Source organism: Cinclus cinclus, chromosome 3 (assembly GCF_963662255.1).
Source record: "Cinclus cinclus chromosome 3, bCinCin1.1, whole genome shotgun sequence".
NCBI classification, from domain to species: domain Eukaryota; kingdom Metazoa; phylum Chordata; class Aves; order Passeriformes; family Cinclidae; genus Cinclus; species Cinclus cinclus.
This window is the reverse complement of record NC_085048.1, coordinates 96,086,918-96,104,254: the sequence shown is the minus strand read 5'-3', so window position 1 is coordinate 96,104,254 and position 17,337 is coordinate 96,086,918. Positions and strand designations below refer to the sequence as shown.

At 37.5% G+C, this 17,337-nt stretch overlaps 1 protein-coding gene across 4 annotated transcripts in view; it reads left to right on the top strand.

Annotated features, from left to right (window-relative positions):
• The window catches only part of CDC42BPA (CDC42 binding protein kinase alpha), a 175,516-nt gene that overhangs the window by 47,807 nt on the left and 110,372 nt on the right, over positions 1-17,337 (top strand). For all 4 annotated transcript variants that reach the window (XM_062489343.1, XM_062489341.1, XM_062489344.1 and 1 more), the window contains exons 2-3: positions 8,943-9,034; positions 15,213-15,296. In XM_062489343.1, coding sequence (XP_062345327.1) covers positions 8,943-9,034; positions 15,213-15,296 — 176 coding nt within the window. The remainder of the gene's footprint in view (positions 1-8,942; positions 9,035-15,212; positions 15,297-17,337) is intronic.

Here is a 17,337-nt window from a genome sequence, read left to right as displayed (position 1 = left end):
GCTTTATGATACGGTCTTTATTCTCAAGTGGGCCAAATCAAGTTTATTACAGGCAATTTACATCTTAATGGTACTGAACTTTCAAATGATTATTTATTTTTTTATTTTAATTGAGTTAGTTTTAAGGTAACTCTGGAAGAGTGCCGAAGTTCCAGGATCTTTGGAGACCTTTAAGGAGTGTGGTTTCTTTAATAAAGGGCTGGTGTTGATGACATAACTCCCTGAAATGTCACAAAACTAAGGACAGTTCCTGAAACATGACTTAATTTTGAATTACAATTGTTTTTGCCTTGTGTCAGTGCAAAAAAACCCAGACAATAATGTACCTGTTGAATTGGATTAACCAGCTTGAATTACAAGGAGCGAGCAAATGAGTAGTTTGCAGTCCTTATAGTACAGGGTGATGGCATTTAAAATGGCATGAGGTATGGGTGGAAGAGGAGCTTAAGCTGTCCAGGTGGAACAATTTCTGTGGACATAGGGAAGGTGTTTCTTCTTCTTTTGTGACTGGGAACTTGAAATTTCAAGAAGAAGCAGTTGTGGAGATGAATCTTACGTTAATCTAGGCAAAATTCCCTCTTAGGACACCAAGTTCTTATTCAGTATAGTTTTTAGTATTTCCATTTGACATACGTTATATTGAAATTGGTTTTGATTTTCTGAATTTTAACTTTATTTTAATATTTGAAATCCAGTTTAATGACGTGAATGTAGAATTTGATATAACATTTTCATTTCAAATATTGTCTATAAAGGCCTAAACAGGTGTGTAATTGTGTGCATTTGTACAAGTTCTCTAGCTCTGCCTGGGGCTTTTTATCTGTGTTGCAATGCAAATCCAAACAAGTGTCAGTGAAACCTGCAGTATATGAAGTGCTTTATGAGCAGGTTTATGCCATGCTCTTATAGAGGAAACAAGGTACACGAGCTCATTGTGCCAGTGACATCCTGAAGAGGAATTTGCCTGCTGCTTTGGGTTTGGCTGCATTACTGTCCCTCTGCTAACACCCTTGCAGCTTGGTGGGAAGTGTCTGCAGGGATGTGTGAAGAATTTAGGGGGAAAAGCACCATAGTGGAGGAGTGAGAGACAGGACTCAAATGATTTGTGTGCTGCGTGGGACTTGGCAGGTGTGTCATTTTGGCAAGTTCTAGGTCGAAGTGTTGGCTAAGAATATATGGCTAGGCAAATGAGTTATTTTAGAGAAGAAAGGTTTGTGAGAGTCTGCTCATTCCCCTTCTCACAAGGATTAGAGCATATCGTTTAACTAATCAAAGAAGATTAAATGTACTTTAAGTTTTACAGAGCTTTTACAGATTTTTTTTTTCCTCCTCAAAACCAAAAATTTGTGATGTTAGTTGCTCATGTAAGATGTAATGAGATTCTCAGTATCAGCAAAAAAAACCCCAAAAACCAAATGTCTGACTGGAGTATATTTTGCTTTATATTGATATTTTCTTTTAATTAAAATTCTGAGGTGAAAGGGAGGCAAGGGAATGGAGTGTAAGGCAGTATCCCTTAAAATCCTTCTTTCTGTAGCTTCAGAAATGGAGACTTCTGCAGTGCTGTGAAATACCTGGGAAGCTGAGCAGGGGACTCAGTGGACTAAAGTTGCTGGCTTTCTTCTGGTAAAACATTTCTTTGTTAGTACAGCATGCACCAGAATTTCTAGAGAGGGTTAATTTCTATATTTTAATTGAGAAGATTATTTGAATTATAAATCAAATATGTATTGAACAATTCTTTAATGAGGGCTGCAAAAACAAATGCAGAACAAAGGAAACAACAAAATTATTCATGCTTTCACAACTGCTTTAATAGAGTACATGTTTCAAGCCTTAGTTGTGGTTATAACAGTAGCTGGTCTTCAGAGTAGAGTGCTGCTAATTGATACATTCTACCTCCCCTTTGCTTTTCTCCCCACTCCCTCACTGAAGTGTGGTTGTGTGCTCTGTTTGTTTCTCTGATACTCACCAACACAGTGTTCTGCAAACAGCTCTTTTTTCCAGAGTCTAGTCAGACTAGAAGGTGTTATATCTGCTTTACATAATAAAAGTAATTCTTTGAAGAACTAAGAAGTCTCCTTAAAGTATTCATTTTTGATCCCTGATTTATTTTGATTTTTCAGATAATTTAATAATTCTAAACACAGGTCTGATTGATTTTATTTACAACTGAAACATTAAGCCAGCATTTTTGTCAGTGAAATACCAGAATACTGAATTATTTCTCAGTCATTGAGGAATGTGAAGTTTAAGCTTGCCTCTCGGAAGTGTGATTTTAATTGACTTGTTTCCAGCTCTGGGACAGCACGAGGGACGGAGTCAAAGCAGCATTCTGCTTTATAAATTGTAAGGCCACCTTCTTCCTTCTCTTTTATTTTGGCCTTTCAAGGTTTTTAAATATCACAAACTTTCTTCCTGTCTGCTCTTGATTTGCTCCCAGAGTGTTTCCTCCCCCTTTAATAGGTGGAACAGGAGTCATGTAGCACAGCCAGTTAAGTCTTGCTTTAGAATTCTAATCCACAGCAGGATTAATTAAAATTCAGTATTTCACTTTGCTGCTAGTATAATAATATTTAAACATAGGGTGGTTTACTGAAATTCTTGGGACCAGAAGGAATGGTAATATAAAAAAATAATGGCTGTATCTTGATGTGGTATGGAAGTGTTGTCCAGATCTTTAGTGGGTGTTTCGTGAATACAGGGATTATTTTTTGTCTGGTTCTGGAGAAGGAAAAACCAGAACTACTCTAGTATGTTTGGGAAAGGTATTTTATTTTATTCCCTGATTTTAAAGTTCCTGTTGAAGAATGTTTTGTGGTAGCTGTAACCAAAGGTGTCTGGATGGTCTCTACTTGACCTTGATGTGAACACAGTAGGATCTAGAATATTGTATCTGTCTATACCATAGTACAGGAATTTGTGGACATGCTTTTCATTCCTGGAAAATGCCAGATTCTTAACTTGTACTTAGAGATGCTGGCACTTAACTGTTCATCAGGGAAAACATGTTATAAATGTTCTGAGGGAGTGAAAACTGAATCTTAGCTGTTAAAACCGAGAAGGGTATTTGTGGCTATTTTTTTTTTTCATAGTCTTGAGTAATGTTCTGTGGTTCAGCTGCTATCACTGTTGACTCCAGTGTTTCACCCTGATTTCCTCCAGAGAGTTGGCAGAAACTGCAGCAAAGCCTTCTTGGCTGTTCTGCCAACCTTAGGTGGGTGGAGAGATTTCTTTTCCATCTCCTCTCAAATTATTCTTTAAGCAGCTCTGCCTTGCTGATTGTCAATTACTTCCCCTTTGTTTAGAGAAATGCTGTTTATTTTGGGAGTGGTTTTCTCTCACACCTCCTTTTGGGAGTTTTTTGAATGCTTTGATTATGGTCTATCTTAACTCAAAAAATGCTATTTATACATTTCATAATCACAGCTGATAGAAGTCAGTGGAAAATAAATACTTTAGGTTTGGTTCAAACCTGTAAAATAGGAACACTTCTTAAGTTTCTTTCAGGAAATTTCAAAACTGCGGATCACTTTTTAAAAAGAACCGTCAGTGTATTATTCTGCTTTGGGTTTGTGGTTGGGTTTTTTGTTGGGGTGGTTGAGTTCTGGGCTTTTCCCCCCCCCCAGAGACAGCACTAGGAGGAATTAGAGAGCCTTCTGGTATTCAGTTAAATTACAATCTCTTAGATTATTTGTTTTTTCTCATTTACATGGGGAAGCTCTGTATGTATTTTAATAAATACTTTTAGCTAGTGAAGCAAAGGGGATTTTGTCTTAAAATGGCAACCAGCTAGTTTCCCGTGGTGATTGTTTTCTTTCTGAATCTATTTCCTTCAGAATGAACTTTCACCATTGTTGCTGGCAATTTTGGTGGATGCAGTTTTTAATTTCTATACCTTTGGCTTGACTTGGCATTTTGGATTGAACACTGCAGTGGGCAGAAGGCTGTGTTTGCTGTGGGATGCCCAGATCACTAAGGAAGCATGTTTTGTAATTTGGGAAGATACGGATATCTTACTGCAACCTGTCAGTCAAGGGTACAGTCCTAGCAGAGTAAGCCAGCTTGTTTATCCAAAAGCAAATACAGCATCAGCGAGGCACCAGGAGGAATTCTTGAACGCTGTCCTGTTACATTTTGTTTTCTGTTTGAATTGGTTGTGGGGACACATTCCCAATTGCTGCTCCAGGTCTTCTGTACTTCCTTTAACAGTCAATGAGATCTTCATCTTACTTGGGTTCAATTTCAACCCATGCCTGCAGCAGCCCTGGTTGCCTGCAGCAGCCCTGGTTCCCTGCAATGTTGTGCTGGGGAGGGGAAGGGGCACTGGCAGGGGACGGAGAAGCAGGAACTTGTAAGCAGGTTAGCCTGGGAATACCTGAATTCCAGGGCTAGCCCTGCCCAAGCTCTGCAGACAGGAACTTGGAGCTGGAGGGAGAGCGAGCAAGGCAGGAGCATGAGACTTACTTTGCTAATAAAGCATCCAACACAGCTGTTTTACTATTTTGATGTCATTTGGTATAATCCTAATACTAAACTGCATTGGGCTGTCAACCATGTTGCTGCCATCCCTGTGTCAGCTCTTTGGAAGGTATGGACTTTTATCTCCAAGAGTTTGAAAGATAACTCCCTTAGTATTAAATAGGCTGTAAGTAATGCTAATAACTGCTTCCCCACTGTAAATATGATATACAGACTGTTGAAGCTCAGTGTCACTACTGCAGAGCCCATTGTTATGCCTCTCTTCTGCTGGATGGTTGTTGTAAATATAATAAAATCCTGCTTTTCCAGGGCCAGGGGGTAGAACATATGTTCCTCTGCATGCCTGGCTTGGCAACTAGACTCCTCCTGAGTGTTTTTCTATGTGTTTAACATGCTACTTCTGATGGAGTTCTTGTTAAATTTCAACCAGAAAAAATCCGAATTTATAATACTTGTAGTATTCTCCTTTTCCTGAATTTTATCGTTTGCATGCACCATAGGCATAAATGGAATGAATGGCTAGATCATAAGATGTAGGGAAAGACCCATAGAAACTTAAATAAATTGAAAGAATAGTCATAGCAGGTTCACCTTGTTTAAAAACACAGCTTAGCTTACTCCATCAGTACATTGGTTGACCTGAGGGTGAATTGGGAGATTATTTTTCCTTGCCATGTGTAATTGATTGAATAAGTGCAAGGAATCTTGCCAAGAGGGTGGTAGCACAGTTTTCCCAGGCAGGGTGAGATCGGAAGTACTGGCCAGGTGGAGTGGCCAAGTGTTTTCACAGAATAGATTTTATAGGTCAAGTCTTATCTCTCCATCTCCTCTACAGAGATTGATAACATAGAATATTTTTCAGAGCAGCTGCCTTCATGAACATTGTGTATGACTTGTCAACATGTGGTCATAGAGAACATACTGGAAAGTTTTATATAATGAACTTCTGGATCTTGCTGAGTTGAAAACCAGCAGGAGGAGGCAGTGGCCAGGCTGCCCACTCTTACCCCTCGTTTGGAGGAGGAAGAGTTCTCTTTGGCACAGCAAACTGCTGCTCCCTAATCTGTATCACACATGGCTAGCAACTTTGAAAAGGGATGTGTGTGTGGAAAAAATCATCTATGCCCCTTTGTATTTCTGTAGGCTGAATGCAGCACCGAAGGAAATGCCCATACTGCCTCTTGCTCTCAAAAATCTGCAAAAAAAGTGTGTCACTCTTATATCAGCCATGAAGAAAACTGCAGCTCCTGCAGAAAAAGAGGATGTTGTTTTCTGTTAACTTTGTGCTGATCTGTTTAGGAAGACAGTGGTGTAAATGAGGGCTGTGTTCCTGCAAATCTGCTTTTCAGGGACCCCTTGGAGCACTCTATTTTGAAAAGCATTCCCTGGCCTGACTGTTTGCTCCGTGTGTAAGGCTTGTAGAACACTTCCAAACTGGTTGCAAAAGGTCTGCCTGTTAACCTCCTAGTCTGGAAAGCTGCATGGATGAAACACTGTCTGAAGAGAAGCCTTCCAAGACCCCAGGCCAGGCCAAGTTTTCTATACTTAACATTTCTGTTGCCACAAGAGCGGCAGATGTTTGCACAGCGGACAAACAACGTTGATGATAAAGCAAATTGACCTTTTTTGGAACAAGCTATTTGGAGCACATTCCTAGAGCATTTTTTTTTTTCCTGGGGGTCTATCTTTCTTCCAAAAGCTGCTTGGGTCTACATTGACATCTCTGCTAGAGGTGATAAAAAAGTTACAGAGGGAGGCTTTACAAACTTTTCCACTAATGCTGATGCTACAAATCATTTAATCTACTCCAAACCTATTTTTGTCATCTTTATTTTACTGAAGTAGTTACAGTGATGTTTATTTTTCCAGAGTCCCTATGGGAACCCTGGAAGGTTTTAGAATGTAATAATTAAAGAATGACAGGCCTTTCCTTGCAATATAAAGTGAGGAAGAGCTCTGTGGTTTAAACAACTATGCTGTTGCTTGTTAGCAAGAAATGTTTCCTTGTACTCTAGCCAGGCCTATAATGGTCAAAAAATGTTGAAGTTGAGAACTACATGTTTGTTTTCAATCAGTTACTTTTCAAGTTAAAAGGCTCTAATGGCTTGTTTTAATTTGTTCAGTAGTATTCATCAGTAGTATTAATATTTGTATTCAGTCACTTAGTGTAGCACAGCTCAGGCTGTCCAAGTAAGGCAGTTTATATTTTCTTACTACTTTTTCTGCTGCAAGACCTTTCTTTTAAGGAATAAAAGATTATTGAGAGTTTAGGGAATCTTCTGTGAACTTCAGTAATATACTTCTGTTTAAATTGCGTTTTAGCAGTACTTAAAATGTAATATTAAACTTCTGTTTTAATTTTGCAGTTGAATATTTTGAATAAAGTTATTGTAAATGCAAAGCAAAAGTAGAACTGCAGTGAAAATCTTAGTGTTATATGGCTGCATCTTTATTATTTGGACCTAACACTGGGTTTTTTTAATCATAAGCTAATGTTCCTGTAGTTTGAACAGATGTAATTCTTGGGAGAGAATTGATTCCTGGTATCTGATAAATTTCAGAAAAAAAGGGACCAGGTTCAGACTTTGGAACCACTGGGATTTTTAAAGGGTTTCATTTATTGTACCCACAAATGTTAGTAGAGCTGTGCTGTAAACAAATCCCTGCATTTTTGCGTCATTGTTGTTCAGATGTGGTTTAGAAAGCTGCTTTAAGGACTTGGATGAAAACATTTTCTGGGGGGTTTTGGGTATCAAAATTATAGCTAGCTTATGTCTTGACTCAGTTTGTAAGATTGCTTTGCTGAACAGAAGTCAGTAGGCTTTTGGACAAGGTTGCTGTCGTGCCATGAAAGGCTGCATGATTAATATTAAAGATCAAAATTGAATTGCAGGGTTTTAATAGGATTATTTCATAACATTAGAAAAAGAAAATACTAAATCCTAAGAGAGCCCAAATTTGGTTTCTTATATGTGTCTAGGTCTGTTTTATTTGATTCTTGCTTAGAGTCGTTTGCTTTTAGAGCTTTGAAAAAAACAGTTCCCTATTTCTGTTTAGAAATGTTATTCTGAACAAATTGTTCTGCAATACGATGCTTGTTACAGTTGCCTGCAAATGAAGCTGCACTGATTCCATCAGCTTCTGTAGAGAGAGAAATGGACATAGATGGGCCCCTGTACCCTGAAAGCATAAGCTAATAAGGTTTTTATGGGCCTTATAAAATGGTGACTTTACAATGTGCTTTTTTTGGGGTTTTTGTGATTCAGGAATGTGATGGTCAGTGCCTTGTCTGTTACAAAAACACTGTCCCCTTTTCATAGATGCAAAATGGGGCGAAGTATCTCAAGTTGCTTGTTTGGGATCATTGAGCTAGACTACCTTTGAGCCAGAAATTGAATTTGTGTTTCTGAGACCCATCCCAATTCTGGTTATACAACTTTCTCATGTGAACCACATTTACTGAAGTATCTGTTTTAGTAATAGGATTTCACTTGTGTGAAGTTTTGAACGTGCCTTTAAAACAATAATTTTATAAATAACTCCTTTTCCTTTTGCTTTAAGTTTTATTTATTTTTCTTTTTTTACCAAGGGCTGTGCTATGTATGTTTTGATGTAGAGTTATCAATAACTTGGATGTTTTGCATGCTTGCAGAGAGAACGCATTAATGAACCAGGACTGGATAATTGTAGTGCTGCATGGGACTGAAAGAGAGGAATAGTGCTCCAGAGACTGTTTTACTGCCAATAGTGCTGGGGTTTTACCTGTCTGGAATGCAATGCATTATTTTGCTTTCTGCTTTCAAATATATTAAAAAAAAAAGAGGGGGAAAAGAAGAGGAAAATGAATCTTAACTTGAAAATACATTGTTCTCACTGAATGTGTTAATAATGTCTTGAGTGCAACTGCTCTTCCTTCCAGAAGCCAAGAATTGACTGTTAAATGTTCCCTATGTTGAAGAAGTAGTTTTCAAAAACATTGCATAATACATTGTGTAGGCCAATATTACCCTTCCACTTACCATTCATCACCATTTGAATTTTTTGTTGAATACAGTATTGTTTAGCTGATTGGCTAATAAATAAATATTGTCCAAAGTGAGCACATTATATTATACTCTGCTTTTTTGCAGCCAGGTTTATATAGTACAGATGCAGTAGATGTCTGTGAATTCAAAAGTCTGTGGAAAAATATAGACACCTTGACTCTTTTTTTCTTAAATTAAAAGAAGGCAAAAGCAGGCTTACTTTGTAAACCTTTTTCTCGTAGCAGTTTTGACTTAATTCTTACTTCATTATTTCTAGCTTAAAACTTAATTATATTTCTTTACCATATACACATATGTAAGCAGAATGAGCCCTTGTTTTTAGGCCTCTGACTGCATGTCTTTTGTGTTACTGTTACCTTGTTTTTTGATTTTTGGGCTTTTTCAAATGATTCTTTTTTCCCCCCTTTGTTTCAGCCAAACCTTTTACATCTAAAGTGAAACAGATGCGACTACATAAGGAAGATTTTGAAATTCTGAAGGTGATTGGTCGAGGAGCCTTTGGGGAGGTATGTGTGAGCAGGAGGTGGAAGATTTTGGATAATTCTCTTGCAAACCTGCAGCACTGAGGAGAAACAGTTAATAACAATACAGTGATACACAGGTTTTTATGTTATTTAGCTGTAATGGATATTATAGGCCCACCAAATGTTTGATGCAAGTACATCTTGTTTTATCCATTCTTTGACAGCTCTTTTTAAGTCTTGTGAATTTTGAGAGCAGGCAGGTTCTCATGGATTTAGAGACCATGTTTAACTGTCTGAGGATAAATCAATTGCTTGACTAATTCTTTCCAGTCAGAAAGTTTAGGCCAGTATGTAGCTGATGGTGTAGAGATCTAATAATTGCTAATTTTCCTAATAACTATACAGCCTGAAAGTAGTTTTCAGCAGCTTAAATAGCCAAATATTGGCACTGACATTCCAACAACACAGAGAAATCTCTCTTTTCCTGTCATTTAGTTTCCTATTTTGGTTAACATTTGAATATTTTTCCTGTATTTCTTTTAAGGGCTTCAGAAGATGTTATTTTTTTTTTCAGTAGTCACCTACTATCAAACTGTACAACTTTTTGCTGCTTCTGATTAAGCTCTGATTTGAACTTGCCAAACAAGCCTGTTGATCACTAGGTGAAGGGAACTTTAAAATGTTAGCTTTCTGCCCCATTTCTCTTAATTCTGTTGGGTGCATGAGTTTTGTTTTTCATGCAGTACAATGTAGGAAGAGCAATCTAATGTACAACAGTGCCTTGAGTTTTTCCTAGCCAAATATACTGCAGCTGTGGGTAGTGTGTAAAACTGCTGCAGGAGGTACTCCATACTGCCTGAAAATATACATGAACTTAAACCTGAAGAATAAGAAAAATGATTTTTTGATCAAAGTCTTTATTGCCTTTGGAAATAGAAGTTCCTTTGATGGGAGAGGATTTCTGGAGGCTCTGGCATGTGACAGAGAAGAGCTGTTCTCAGGTTCACTTACATGCTTGCATCTTGAATGAAAAATCAGTCTTTGCTAGTCTATGATTGTAGAAGAGCAGACTCCTGTAGGTAGTATGCAAGGAAGAGGAATTCTTATTGTTGTGTGTGCCACTACATACTCTGATCCCTATATGCAAGTAGAACCATTGGGCAGCTGTAAAAATAACAAAAAAGTAGTATTTATTTAGCTGCTTTAACACTCTTAGTTTTGCTCCATGTGGTGTAAAGCTTCTTTATAAAGGAGACTGGTGGCTGAAGTTAGGCATGGATAATTTATCTCTAGACTAAACCTCTGCCACAGAGTTTGTTGTGATCTCTGTTTTGATGTAAACATTTCTGCTTAAAAAGATTAGCCTTGGTCAGTGCTACCATAGGAGTTGCAGCTGAGTTCATGTAGACTGTGTTAAATATAAGAAAAATTACTGATGTTGGTGCCTTCTTGTCAGAAGGATGAACGTGAAACCTGCCTTATTATTGTATTTTTAAGAGAACTAATTTTTGTCTGCTAAATCAGCCTCAAGCTCCATAGCAGCTAAACCACAAAGAAAGAGTAGTTCTTTCTCAGGAAGTTCTTTGTGGTGAATCATCCCAAGAGCAGTGAGAATGTAACTTTCCCCATCCTCTTCTGGGGACAGTCTGTGTAATTGGTTAGTCCTTCCTTCTAGGACAGTGGTTCTTTCTATTTCCTTATCTGGGGAAGATAGCATGACTCTATTAATTGTCAAAATCTTCAGTAAGGGGAAAACTGAAATTCTTTCAGTGAAAATGTTTGTGTTTTTATGTTCTGAAAGTAAGACTTAATAAATATTCAGAAGGATATATATATCTTGCTAGTTTAGGAAAGACAAGTTCTACATGGACACTTGTCTAAGAAAAGAAGTTCTATGTGAAATTGCTAATTTTCCTGTAAAATAACCAGTAAATATCTGAGCAAGATTGAAAAAAGGACCACCAAATTTTAGTGCCACCTAAACTGCAAAAAACTATATTAATATTAAATTGCACAATACTTGTATTTCCTGAGACAGATTAAGAAATCTGAAAGAATGTATTTTCTTTCCAGCAAACTATAAATGAGACCAAGGTTGCTCTAGGTTACTGGGAAGGGTAATTTTTGTCTCCTGAATCAACATAATTCTGAAATTCTGTAGACTACAAAGTTAGTGCAAGTTTTCTTTGGCACATTCTCAGACTTGTTCTTATTTTGATTTTATGCTACTCAGTTTCTTCAATTTGCATAGTCAAGAAATATTTCTTTTTGTTTTTACAAGTTTAATGCAGACAAAAAGTAGTTTAAACTAGTTACTGCTTATAACTGTAAGAGTTCATTGTTCATAGTTTTGTTTTTCCCCTTACCCTTTTTTCTGCCTTCTGAGAAGGCTTCCTTTTTGTCAGATTATACACAGACCCCTTTCCCTCTGCATGCATACATTTACTTATTTACAATTATATGTAAGTGCTGTCTTTAGAAAACACAGATGTTTTGCTTGGGGGAGGAGCGGGATTATCATGGTAAAATTAATAATGTGGGCTTCAAGTGTTTCATTGTGCTGGCTTTGAGCAGCAGGGCTTGAAAATCCTAACTCAAAACAAAAAGACTTTAAACTTGGGAGCTGAAAAATGCTTCTAGGAAAGGTGAAGCAACTGGGCAACAGCTCTTAATGGTGTGCCTCAGCAGTATAAAAGTGCAGCTTAGTGAAAGTTCTATTTAATACCAACATTTTCAGTTGATTCTATTACAGGTTTGAAAAAAAATCTGTGCATGCTTATGCTAGCAAATACTAGGTTGTTATGTGGTTGGTATTTTGAAGATGATGAATTTTGTAGCTTGAGAATCAGCTAGTTACTCCTTATTTTTGTCATACAGTTATGAACAGTAACATTCTTTCTTGTCTCCTTGTTCATGCTGGACAAGAAAACCAATGCTGAATCTTCTTTTTTAATTTAATGTTTTTCTTTTTCTCTTAATTTCAACTTTAATAGCTTCTGTTCTTGTTTGGTTTTTGGTTTTTTTGTTTGTTTGTTTGTTTGGTTGGTTTATTTTGTTTTTTTTTTTTTGTTTTGTTTTGTTTTTTTTTGTTGGTTGGTTTTTTTTTTTAATTTTTTTTTTTCTTTGTAAGGCTGTTGCTGTTTAAGCAAAGAGAAAGTGCAGACAAATACTGTAGAGACAAATGGCCAAGCTCGGGGCAGAAGGTGTCTGACAGGATGCCAAACTAGACTGCTGTTTGTGGGAAATATGGAAAACGGTTGGAAGACTGGGAAAAATACTTCATATCTAACTAAATGCAAGATGTTACATCTTTACATCAGCACATACCGATCTTTTTTTTTTGGGGGGGGGGCTGCTCACAGGAAAATAAAATTTAAAAAACAAACCCCATCTTAAAAGTCTAATTTTAAGAAGTTCCAGTGGCAAGGTACTCCAGGATCACTAGGACAGGAATGATTACTTTTTCTTCGATCTTGACAGCTTCGCTGGGGAAGGGAAAAAATCAAAACGAAACTACGTGTGTATTTGTGCCTTTGTGTAGGTAGTAAATACCCTGTGTGTATGTAAACACTGCCTGGATTTGTAATCATGATTCAGAATTGCTTTGTTACAATTGGAAACTACATCAGTCTGTTCATCACTGAAGTGCCAGGTTTTGCTTTCGCAGTCTTGGAATAAGCATTTTAGAATTTACTTTCATTAAGCACTGAGACACCCCCAAAAACATGCTGTGATTGCACAAAGATGATGGTGATGTCTGATCTTTTGTGTTTGGTGGTTATTGATAGGCAATAACATTAATGGCTTTCACAGAGTAAAAGCTTCAGACTGATTGTAAACACAGCTGGTAAACACGAGTCTATTTTTCTTCTGTAGTCATTCTTCAATGCTGTTACACATTTGCAGAAGGTACCAAGCCCTCGTTCTGGCCACAGAAGGCCTGTGTTCCAGATCTTCACCAGAGGCAGTGCTGTGGCTCCTGCAGCTGTGTCCAAGTGGATGCTGAATAGGAGACTGGAAATTTAGGCAGCTGTGCAGTCTTACTGTGTGTCTTTCAATAACCAAGTCCTTTGCAGAATAACACAGCCTTGCACTGAGCATGCTACAGGCAAGAAATGAAATCCTGACATTGGCCCTGAAATACTTGTATTGTCTTATGCCTCTGGCTGCCTGTACTCCAATGGTTAATGGTGGGGAAAAACTTAGTTTCCATGCCGGGCAGCAGGAGCTACTCAGCTTTAGGAGCAGTAGCCTTTTAATTTTTCCTTGCAAGAGTCCCAAAACCCTTAAAGGACTTTGGGGCACAACTGCATTGTAGCTTCACACTTACATCGGATACAATTTGAGTACTGCCTAGGTGCAGTGTTCAGGCTTTCTCCCCCTGCCATTTCTCATCAGAAATTGGTACAGATAATGGCTTTCCAGAGCTTCTAAGTAAGATTTAGCTAGTAGAGCAAAAGAATAATCAAGATCAAATCCACACCCTGGGCTATGTATCACTGCAGAGGATTCATCTTTCCCTCAAAAAAGAATTGTGATTCTCGATCTTGGATTACCATACACAGCACAGCAAACATTCTTCATTAATTAAAATTATTGCATCATAGGCTAAAGTAGTAATTACTTTTTTTTTAAATCTGAAAGTTTCTTAATGGATTCTGAATCTGAACTTGAATCTTATGTGAGGTAACCTTTAAAAATGTCACTTCATAAACTAGTTTAAACAAATAAATGTAGTGCCTTTCTGTCTTATCTCCTGTTTTTATCTCCCCACCACTCCTTCCCCCTGCAACCCCAGAAGGCAGCAGTGTCAAGAGCAGGGCTGATAATGCACAGATGGGAAGTGGCAGCTGCTTGGTCTGTGAAGCTATAGCTAGGCAAGAGCTACACTGTGAGATACAGATTGGTTTAGACATCAGAGTATTGCAGTCCTTCAACCTGCGCTTTTGCCTCGTTTGTGAAGCTGTTGCAGCTGATGACACATTTGAAGATGGTTGAAAGAGGTTTGCATGACACTTTCTTCAAACTGTCTGATCCTGTATTTTCTTCTTTGTTATCACTGTCTTCACACATTGCTGGTTTTCTGATTATGAAAGAGGTCAAAGGAATGTAGGATTCAACCTTCGTATTTTTTTTGTCACTGGCCTGCAGGATGAAGATGATGATAATCTGTGTGACACCATTTTGGTTTGTAACCAGATACACACAGAAATAAACTTTCATCTGCTTTAGTTTTAAGATTCCTTTGATAGGGAATAGGCAGAACAGGATAGTTGGAGAATCATTGTTAAAACGTAGTGACTATTGAACTTTTCTATAATTGGGATAGTAATGCTGGTCTAGTTCTGATCAGCAGCTTTGAGTTTGTGACACTTTCATACTACCCATTTTGGTTAAGACACTGAGCTTTCCATATCCAGGGAAGCCTGAACTGTGAAAACAAGTTTGTGTAAACTTCTTCCTTCCCTCTTTCCTAAAAATATTCTATGTTAGCTTATAGCAAAACAAAACTAATATTCTCAGAAAAGGATAGTGTCAGTGAACTTTGTTAATTTATTACTGCGGAGGCCTACGGCATCTAGTGTTTCAGAAGCTATGAGGGAAGGAGGGGCAGCTGGGCAGGCCTATTTTGTTAAGTTTTACTTCTCTAGAAATTGTGCATTTCATTACAACAGACATGATAAATAGCTTGTTGAACTTCAGGTGGAAAAATGTGAAGTCATTCCATCTGAAGAAAATCTAGTGCATTATTTGAAATGAGAGTGGAAGTTGTTTTATGGTAAAACCTACAGTTTTATTTGTGTCTAAAACCAAAACCACATTGTTTAACTTGATTTAGAATCTGATGCACTTACTTTTTCATGAGGGCTCTGAGAATGAAATTAGTGTGTATCACTGAAGTGCAGGAATATAAAGCATAGAGCCAGAGAGAGCTTCATGACGCTGTGATAGAGCCAGAAGTGTGATGGTCAGAAATGCCAGTTTCCATTGACCTAGAAAAAAAATTATAAATAGGGAAAATGTGCTAGGTGACAAAAGCTTGGCTTGGAATTTTCCTGTATTATTGAGGTGTTTCTGTCTTGGTGTGGTATTGTGTGCATAGAAAAAATGCATCCAGAACAATCTGGGAAAAGCCTCCAAAGCTGCAAGGTTACATTAAAATGAAAACAATATGCATTTTCTTATTTTAACTTGTTTCTCTTTAATTTCTCTTTTCCAGGTTGCAGTAGTAAAACTGAAAAATGCAGATAAGGTTTTTGCCATGAAGATACTTAATAAGTGGGAGATGCTGAAGAGAGCTGAAGTAAGATTACAGTAATGTTTTCCGTGATTGTGTCCCCTCTTACTCTGCTGAATTATCATTGCTCTGTCCACAAGTCTCCATGTTTATTAGAGGGATGGAGGAAGTGCTTCACTATATACTGACAGCGTAAAGATTAATATTAAATAAGCTTAAAGCAGTTCATCAGAAGGATTTAAATGGCCTGGAATCTTGACTTCTGTGGGGCTGAATGTTTTTCATATTAAGTCTTTTCTGTAATTGCCCAAGAACTGCCAGCTACACAAGTGATCTTTTTAATGAATTTGTTCTAGTTCAGAATGTAGTCTTTTACCAAGTATTTTCCATACTGGAGGGTAGTTACTGAGCTATAAGAAGCTATAGCTCATCAAGCCTATTAGTTTATCAGTAGTTAGAACTTAATAAAGGCCCAATGGGTAGGCAGAAAAAATTTCAAACTAATGTTTCCTAAAAATGTTCTCTGCAAAAAACATGTGACAAAAAGTTCCTCATTATAGCTGGAGTCCATTTTGTGTCTGAAAACGGTGGAACAGCTCGTTTACCAGCCTTGCTTTTGCCTTAGCTGCCTACTTTCATTATACAACTCTGTTCTTGATAAAGTCCTTGATATATTTCCCCTGGATTCCTTTGAAAGGAAGGTTACAAAATGCAGTCTGCACCTGAATACTTGTGTATTAATTTTAGATGGAACATGTATCTAACTCTCTAATTTGCTTTGAAATTCTTCATCTATGCATGCTAAAAATACACATAAATATCTAGTTTTTATCTGAGACCTCAGCTTTGCTGCTCTCAGGCTGCCTTGCTGTTCAACTGCTTCCAAGTTTATTCTGATTTCTGCATTTATGTTTTAATTGCATCTTGGTAGGAAGTGAGATCAATGGAAAACCATCATACTTTTAAAAAAATGTATTCAGATGAATTAAAGCCAATTTCTGATATGTGCACATCCTGTCTCTTTTAATGAAAATGTTATCACATTAAGAATTATAAATAGCTTGCAGATTGTGGTTAGATGTGCACAGTGTGTTTCCTTTCTATCCAGAAATTATTCAGATACTGAGCAATCTGGCAGTAGTCTTGATACAAAGAGGTATTTCTCTCCAAGACAAATGTCATTACTGTAAGTTTTATTATTTCAGTGAAAAAGAAAACACCAGGAATAAAGCTCCACTCTATTTTTTTAAATGTAGCCTTTTAAAGTGAGTTTGAAAACTGTTTCTTTTCATTAATATACAGTTATAAATAGGTTTTAAAATTTTTTCTCTATGCAAGGTATTAAAAATATTCTTCCCATGGGTCCAGCTGAATTTCTCAGAGTCTGAACCATTAGCCTAAAAAGAATTGCAGCTATGTTTTTCCATGTATTTGTAACCCATGGGTATATTAGTGGAAAGAACCATCTGGAGTGAAAATGCATTATAAAGCATGACCTTTAGCAACTGTAACCTGTCATTTTTAGACATTCATGAATTCTCTTCTTACTACTGATGGGGAAAATAACCCATTTTGTCTCCATTAACAGCATGCTGCACTAACACTGAGATACACAGGAAAATCGTGCAGTCCAAAAACACAAGACAAGCATTTGGAAAGATCTATATGTTCATATACCTCTGTATCAACAGTGTGGAAAGTGGGAGTCCCTTCTAAAAGGAAAAAGGGAGGATGTACTCAAAAGAGGCTTGAGAATGCCAGATTAAGGTTGATGACTGCGAGCTCTGAGAGCAAAAACTTTGTTACGATAAAATTATACAGGTTGCAAAGTCAGTGCTCTTTTTTTGTATAATACAGAGCATAAATTTTCCAAATACTCGCCACTGTTGAGATGGGATGTAGAACTGGGAAAATTACTGATACAAGGAGTACCTGAAAGGGTGTGACATCTTGCTGTTATACTCCCAGACCTGTTACCTGAGTGTTGACAGTCACTTAGAGTTACATTAGAGTTACTTAGAGTGTACTATGCTGGTGCCAGATGGGGCTCAGGAGAGACCAGGACAGTTTTTTGAGCAGCATGGAAGCAGTCAGCACCCCCAGCAGG